General features: G+C 39.2%; 2 protein-coding genes across 2 annotated transcripts in view; one reads left to right on the forward strand and one right to left on the reverse strand.

Annotated features, from left to right (window-relative positions):
- Window positions 1-3,631, forward strand: part of EFCAB1 (EF-hand calcium binding domain 1) — a 7,859-nt gene extending 4,228 nt beyond the window's left edge. Inside the window, exons 4-5 of the mRNA XM_010075646.1 lie at window positions 1,495-1,599; window positions 3,581-3,631. Of these exons, the coding sequence (XP_010073948.1) occupies window positions 1,495-1,599; window positions 3,581-3,631 (156 nt within the window). The remainder of the gene's footprint in view (window positions 1-1,494; window positions 1,600-3,580) is intronic.
- Window positions 3,632-4,021: 390 nt separating this feature from the next.
- On the reverse strand, window positions 4,022-8,393 carry RBM48 (RNA binding motif protein 48). Its single transcript, XM_010075648.1, has 5 exons — window positions 8,265-8,393; window positions 6,875-7,065; window positions 6,599-6,744; window positions 5,139-5,662; window positions 4,022-4,108 (listed from the first exon to the last, which is right to left on the reverse strand). Exons 1-5 carry the CDS (start codon window positions 8,391-8,393, stop codon window positions 4,022-4,024), a joined length of 1,077 nt encoding a protein of 358 aa, XP_010073950.1.
- Window positions 8,394-8,588: the final 195 nt, after the last annotated feature.

Consider the following 8,588-nt stretch of genomic DNA (forward strand, 5'->3'; position numbering starts at 1 on the left):
CCACAATGAACACCCTTGTGTTCTGGGCAGTTGATAAGTGGGCTGTGCTAATCCAAGCACAAGTACTATGCTCTAGATATAATGAATCTTCATATATGAATGAACATATATGAACTAATCATGTACATAATCCTGTTTCAGCTTTTCCACAAGAACTTAATAAAGCTCTGATACATGTTTGAAGAATGTCCAGATCTGATTTGGTTGCTGGGCAGTTGTCTGAGTAGGAGATTGCTGCCCATCTCAAATAACTAAACAACTAATTATTAAATATCTAAAAATGTATTTGTGAAGTCCATCACTCAAGAAAAAAATACTCTTTGAGCAATTGCCTGTAGGTACCATGGCATTGTGACTAAGCCTATATCCAGTCCCATGATAACTGGTTTCATACTTAAAAGCATTTGTAATGAACATGCTCCTGCCAGGCTGGATGAGGCTTCAAGCAACCTGATCTAGTGGAAGGTGTCCCTGCCCATGGCAGGGGATTGCAACTAGATGATCTTCAAGGTCCCTTCCAACCCAAACCATTCTATGATTCTATGCCCTGCTCCCCCCTGTGCTGAGGAGCGTAAAAGGTAGAGGATACCCAGCCATTTCTGTTTCTCTTACGCATCCCGTTGGCAGGCTTTCCTGTTCGCGAATCTGTCTGCGTAGCTCCCTGCCTCTGCTTTTCTGGCCATTAGAACCTGTGCTCCCTGCATGTTCAACAGCTATGATGGTTCCATGGATTAATCTTCAACAATTTTGATTTGGCCTTGTGCCTTGACCACCAGTCATATCCACCCATGTATCTTCACTTAAAAACTTTATTTTATATGGTTTTAAAAAGCACTCATGCTCACTGTATAATTTGTTGGTGTTTTAAGCTGCCACATCAGTATAAACAGGCAGTTTTCAAATTGCAGAGATATTAAAAACACAAGGATGTTTTTTCAGTCCCCTGAGGAATATTCTGCTATGCTGAGATTCTGCAGTACAAAAGAAGTGGTCTGCCATCAGCATACTCCACCGTATATTTCTGGGTGCTGTAAGTCAAAAAGACAGGACAGAAGTATGCCTGCTGTAGAAACCACTAGCCTCATGAGTAGGGTGTAGGTATACTCATGATGTAAATGCATATACAGAATATATCCTAACATTTTCTCCTACTTTGAAGTCTGCTGCTTTTAATTTACGTTGGTGCAACCGTGCTTGAGATTTGTCCATGTAATTCTCAGCTAAGCCTCTTCTGACGTTAAAGTTTTGCCTTCTCTGGAATTCTCTTAGAAAAGCCATATGAGGTGGTTGGTAGTTGAGCTTGCTCCACCTTTTATGCCTTAGTTAGAGGCAAATGATACAGATCTTGTCTGGGCAGAGACTGATGGCCCAAAGAATTATTTTTGTATACACTCAAACTAAAAATAGAATCCATGTGAATAAAATGTCTGTTAAACAAAAAGACGGTTACTACAAGTGATCATCCTTTGCTGAAGAGTTCCCTTCCTTTTGTAGGACTACGATCATGATGGGAAGGTTTCTTTTATGGACTTTGAACAAGTGGTCAGAGATGAAAATCTTCTCTTAGAAGCCTTTGGACCATGTTTGCCAGACATAAAGGTACATCAACCTTGAGTTTAAAACAAATGTGCAAATACTATTGGTAAGGTGATGTATGTATTATAGTATTAACTGTCATTACATATGAAGTCAAATGAAAAATGCTTCAGCTGTGAGATACACATGTGCAGAGTTCATACCTACCTTTCACAGCACTGATGTTTCCTTACAGTCAAACACTGGTACCAGAGAATATAAGAATACACTGTTATTCGATGTCTGTCTGTCTGTCCTGGGGCAGCAATGAGCACCCTCTTAGACTAAGGAAATGAGACTGTTCTCTTGTTTATCCAAAAGCTCTCCAGGAATCCATCTCTTATTTTTCTTTCTTCAGTGCCACAGGCAACACTGCTGTCACCTCACTTACAGCCTCTCTTGGGAGAGGCTGGTAACTTTCTGAAAAAAATACCTTGAAAGTGTTCTTCATCTCAGTGTATGGCACTGCTTCATTTATTAGCAATACATCTAATTCAATTCAGAACTTCTGTTTTGGCAGACAGTAATTCAGAACATGCTAATTTCCTCAGTGTTAAATTCAACTGTGGAGAGCATTTCTGCTCTATAATAGAGAGTAATTTTTTTTTTATAATCCAATAATCATTATTCTATTTGAGCTGCATGTCACTTTTAGATGCTGAAAGTTGTGCTTTCATATGGAAAAACAAAATTTTGTATGGAAAAACAAAAATCTGAAATACATGCAGTGATTCCTAGAAACAGAAAAAAGTTCTGCAAGACTGCTGAGCACATGGCAAGTTTTCATTTTCTAGAAGGCTATACAGCCTCCTACCTAGTAGGCTGGAGGACAGGAAGAAAGGGCCTGACTGCCATGATTGCAGGCTCTATTATATCACACCAGCTACAAAGCAGCTCTTTCTACAATGCCAGACTTCTGTCGGGCTGTCAAAAGGCTTTCAAGAATTTGTGAAAACCCAGGCAAGTACTATATTTTTTACACCAGTAAAAAGCTTTTTAAAAGTTTTTTAACAAAATTTATGTTCACTTATCAGCATAGAAAAATGACTTGCTTTCTGTCAGTGTTGGCAATAAAGCAGGTACACAATTCAAGCTAATCATGGCAAGAGGTGGAAAGCTCAGCTTGTTTCTTGCTTCCTCTATTTAGGCCCTCTGTTCTGTATCCTACCTAACTGTTGCCCTTTTACTAGGTCTCTAGTTCCACTGTTAAAAGAGAGCTCCTTTTCCACATCCTTTCAAGCCCAGTAGATTTTGGCTGTGAACTTTACATGAAGAAAACCCGTATTTCCTACCTTTCCCAGTGGGGTTATGTTAGGGAATTTTATTTGTACCCCTTGACACAAATTAAACACTCACTAATACTTAAATACATTTTTTTAAATGTAATGAACAATGTATTGGACAGAGTCCGGCCCCCCCAAGCGGTTCTACAAGGAGTCTGCAAAGCTGCACCATGAGCCAGTTCTTTATATACACTTGCACCAGCACCAGTCCTGTGAGTGTCAGCATGGGGCACCTTAGCACAGCATTGGGTTCATCGCCCCAGCACCAGTTCTGTTGAACAGAGGTGGCCTCTGAGCCCTCCCACTCCAGGAATGTTACAACACAATTCTGTGGATATTTCTTATCAACAAAGTGAAACTTCCCTCCTTTACATTAAGTCATCCCAGTCTCTGGCATTCCTGGTTCCAGCCAGTTTAACTCATTCCGCAGCTGGGCCTTCTTGCCCTCCATGCCAGAGCATTCCTTGGTCACACATTACCACTGCTGAGCAGTTAACAATTTTAATTTCCCCTTCAGTTATAATTTCAAATGTTCTGACTGGTCCCTCATTGATGACACCATTAATGCTATGGAATTTACCTTTTCAAAGCTAAAAAAGCAAGAGGTATCCTAAGTGTAAGGACTGTCACTGCTTACACATTTCAGTTTAGCATCTTTTCGAATTAAATTTAAACCCTTTAGTTAAGTGAATATGAACTTATTTGTTTGTGTTTTTAAACAGAGCCGTATGGCATTTGAACAGAAAACTTTCCGTGAACCTCAGAAACTATAACTCCAAGTGGAATACTGTTGTAAGAGGGTTTTTCTTCAACATTCTTCATGGTACAGTAAAAATAGGAGCAACTTGAAGCTATTACTAAGTTTCAGTATTCCTCTACTGTAAAAGCTACTGAATAAATAGAATTTACTTCTGTTACTCTACCTAAATACAGTTCTTCAATGAGTTATAAAATATGTTATACTATGAGGTACACAGGACAAGACTGCAACAGTAAGATATTATACTGGTTTGTTCATTCTAAGAAATAAATTGATAAAATTTTTAACAAGGCATTGCTTCAAAATACAGTATAAAATAGTTTTATTTTTTTGCATTTAAAAAAAAAATATTTTGAACGATATCCTTTAAGAAAGGACTGTTGGAAGATGCTGCCCGCAGTATCTATATTCTTCTTCTCTGCTTTACAAGTGGTCTGGCTGAGCTACTCTCTGGCTTTTCCACAGATGTTCTTGAAACAGAATCTGCTACCTAAATCGTGGAAAAAAAAAAAATCTTAGTAAACCGTAACAATTCCTTTTTTCTGATAGTTTTAGAGTAAGGCCACGCCTCCAACATTTGAGTATTGGGAGGGATGTTTTACTATAATCACACTTGTATTGAGTTTTCCTGTAGAAAAAGGGAAAAATATAACACAAAAGGCAGTATTAAACATGAGAGGTGAAACTTAGAAGTGTTAGCAGTATCATTTTTATATTTTAACCCCACAAACACATTTCAGATACTCAGTGATAGTGTTTCACAGTTTATTACTCCTCTACCTTCCAGAGCTGTTTTCAAGGTAAGGTTTAATATGCTTTTTAAACTCAGGTATTTCAGGAAGAAAAAGGAAGGGAAAGGGAAAGCGTGTGTTTTGACACATTTTAGAAATTTATTTAATATAAGGGGTGGTTATTTATCAATTTGACCAGAGATAAGCTCTTTCAAATCAGTCTAGTTAGTTATAGTCAAGGGAGCTTCTTGATATCTCAATTTAAATTGAGAGTTTTATCAGGAGTGTTTGACTTGCTAATTGATTACTATCCCCCATAAAAGATTATATACTTCAAGACATGCTTCTCAGCATATAATTTGTGATTCTATACATCCTTTAATGCCATCAGAAGTGTTGGAGCAAAATTACATTCAACACTGACTAATAAATTTTTTACTCCCTTTCAATCAGAAATGAGATACAAGTACCACATCAGAGTCAGCAGGACTACCTGCAAAGTTATCATGCCTCCCCACGTGGAAAAAAGTGTAGTTTACTAAAAATCAGTTAGGACCATGCACTGACATTTATACTTTCTGGACTGTAGTGTAAGAGGTATGGAGTAGAATGGCCTGCAATATTCTGCATTATGAAATAGTTAAGTAGTAAGAATGCTAGCTTTTAGTGGCAAATAAACTGTTAATACTGAATAAATGTTGAATTAAGTTATCTTAGGGTCTCTGTTTTTATGGAAAACAAGTACCTAATGTATACGCTTGAAAGTATCAGAACTTTCAGAATCCATACCTCTTTCAGTTTATTTCGAATTAACGTAGCTGAAGTATTCAATGAATCATCATCCATATCCACTTTAGGTATTTCTGGTAGCTGTGGACCAATAATGACTTCAGTATTGTCCGCACTTGCTCCAACAAGGGAAAACTTGTTACCTTCTTCTCTCTTCCTCTTACGTTCTTGCAGGTGAGTTGTACGAGGCATAAATCTATCAACTCCATTATCAATCGGAGCTGTTCTTTGCTGCATTAAAGGAGCTGGCAGAGTGCGTCCTCCCAGGTGTACATTTAGAGTCAGGGAAGTGCTTTGCCCCAAATACCCAGAAGTTTCAGCACAATTGTTATCATACTGGGGAAACGTCAACAGGCTCTGATTCCCAGATGGATATCCTGTGTTTTGGGATGCCTTGTGAGAATTTGTAAAGCAGGATGGATCCCAGTTACCAGTTGTACATGACCTTGGTGTACTCCACGGACAGTCAGAGTTCTTTGAGATGGTCTTCTCAGGCCCCTCTACTTTCTTTAACACAAAGAAATCTTTAAAACAAAAAGAGTAGCTTCACTATTGTACATCATTATTAGGTTCTAACACATAAGAAAAAACATTTAATACAACTACAGAAGCAATACCCATGGTATTTCATTCCCAGACATCTTTCTGTGATTCTTTTTTCCTAAGTGGCACCTTTCAAACTACAGTTTTTCAGCTTAGTCCTTCTGCTGGTTTGTGAGGAATGCCTGAGCAGTTCTGAGAACATGAGGAAAATAATGCTGCAAATCAATTATTTTTACCTCCAATTACTATTTCAAGAAGGATAGGTTGTCTTGCAACATTGAAAAAAAGAGGTATTTTGTGTTAAAAATCAGTTATTTTGCTTCCTTTAAATATCCTTGTGCAATGAATAATGATGTCAAAGTACATAAGCACAAGAAAGGAGAAGCCTGTGCTCAGCAATTTGCTTATTTCTCAGCTTGCCCAGCCTTCAGCGCTGCCTGGGAACTCTGCAGTACAGTAGCCTTTGTAAACCCAGTCCATTCTTAGCATTCCTCCAGTGCTGATATGTATGCTGGACAATTTTTTTTTTGTTGAAGGTTCTCGTATAGCCACCTTCCTGACAATACTGTCCCTTTGGGCATGCCTGAATAAGCTGGAAACAAAGGTGAAAAGATGATCCCAAATTTCCTGCCAGTGCTTGAAATTTCTGATAACATTTTGAAAAGAAAAAGAGAAGGAAATACTTCATTATTAAAGCTTAAGCAGTTCTTTAGTCTTAATCAAAAATGAAGAGTTGCTTTGAAAAAGATAGAGCCCTCTAAATATTCAAAAAATGTCTCCACTTTGCTGCAAACATATTTAAAATGCATCTTTAAAACAGCTAGGTAAAAAGCATTTTCTTTAATGAGAACTTTAACCAAAACCCCACCCACCCCGAAGCGAGATGTTAAGATTGTATAGGAAATTTAATTACAAACCTCTCTGATTTGTTGCTTTTGCTATATACTTTCTTCTGTCCTGCAACTTCTCCCTAGTTTCTTGTACTGTTTCAAATTCTGGAGCATAGCACACATGCAGCAAACTACCAAAGAAACTTCGTTCATCCATTTTTTTCTTGGCCACCCTGAAGGAAATTACATTGTGTTGGCAAGATTGAGGATTTTACTGAAACTCTCTATAATCTTAACAGATTGTAAATAAAGATGGTGTAAAATATTAAGACAGCAAGAAGCAGATACTGCCTTGTCCAATACCTTGCACATTGCAGTTTTTGGAATTTTATAAGATAAACTTCAGTAAATTGCTCTGCTGGATATTCATCTAGCGCATGATACTCTTCAATGGCACCATACAATGCAAATTGTTCAACTAATTCCTTCATAACACCTAATGCAGGAACTCCTTGTATTAGTAAATAGCGAGATTCCAAGTTGATAGTATAAACCTGAAAAAAAAAGAAGAAAAAAAAACAGAGTATTCTAAAATGTTCACATTCTTGCTTTACATGCATTTTCTCTGTGTTTTCCATTGTTCCTCAAATCCACTCAGGATGCTGAAAATCCCTCCATATTCTGTTTTGACTTTGGACTCTTGCAGGAGCAGTAAGGGCACGGTTATCTGGGACTTCATCACTGAGTGGAACTGAACTCAAGCTTCTTACTCAAAGTAGAACACAAACTGAAGTTGACTCTTCTCCATCAGAAGAACCACTGTGAAACCTGTCTTATTCACAGGCAGAGAGGCTATGCACATAAAATGCAGGGGGGAAAAAAAAAAAAAGTACAATTCTTTGGGGCAGATCGTGTGTGTGCAAAACTGCCTCCTCACTATGGTGATCAAACAGCATACGTTTTTAAGACGCACAGACAGAAGCAAGGTCTTCCCCCAGCAAGCTGAAGAAAACAAACTACTCTTTTCTGGTTTGTGTAATGACTGACACATAACACAGACTCTAAGAAAAGTTCTGTGACAGCTCACAACATACAATAGGAAGCTAAACTATAAGATTAAAGGGAATTAACTCTGAATTTGTTAAAAAAAACCCATTTAGATTGCATGACCTACACATCCTTCTCAAAAAACAGCAAATGCGGGACAAAGAGGGAACCACTCTGTCAAACTACCATCGTAAAAGGTACTCTCTGCAAATACATCCTATAAATTGTTCTTGTGATAGCAGCTTACAGCCTGCTTTCCTTCTCAAGTCAGCCCTAGAAGGTGCCGTTGCAGCACACCACGCGTTAACTGCGCACACAAAAAGCAAACCCAGCATTTTTGCTGCTCTAATGAGAAGTTCCTGCTGTGCAGTAGGCAGGGACCACGATGTGTGGCTGCCCCTCATCTCCCCAGGAGCTGCTGGGCACCGGAGCACAGGTACAAAAGCAGCCCGGTGCACACCAGTCCTGCCGAGTTCAGCAACACAGTGTACCCCACTGCATGTTGGCTAAGGACAGCAACCTCCAGCTCCATAGCTTTCCTTGCACTGCTCTTAATCTTTTCATTTTCTGTTTTGCATAGAACTTAACTACTTGTGCTAGGTGTATTTCTAAGTGATTAACTTACAGAATACAGTGTGGGAGTTACAAGATTTACCAGACTCAACTCCCTCTATTACTTCCAGTACCTCCTATCTGCTTTTTGCACCCAGAGGTTGACATTTAAGGCTGCACACCCTCCCAGGCAGGGCCTCTGTCGCACTACGCAGCGCAGGCTCCAGGCACAGCAGAGCTCTGCCCCGGGGACGACTCCCAAAGCAGACTGCAACAGGACCATCGGGACAGTTTAGCTACTAGATGCCATACAACGTCTCCATAGTGAGAAATGAGCTCCTCCAAGGAATCAAACGAAGCTCTGCTCTGAGTCTGCAATCCGAAAGATCCGATCCCCCCCCACTGACAGGCTGACTCTTGCAGGGAAGGTAACGAGGACTCGGCTGTTCGGCACAAGCAGCAGAGTAAGGTCGCCGGA

Source organism: Pterocles gutturalis, unplaced genomic scaffold (assembly GCF_000699245.1).
Source record: "Pterocles gutturalis isolate BGI_N339 unplaced genomic scaffold, ASM69924v1 scaffold41827, whole genome shotgun sequence".
NCBI lineage: Eukaryota > Metazoa > Chordata > Aves > Pterocliformes > Pteroclidae > Pterocles > Pterocles gutturalis.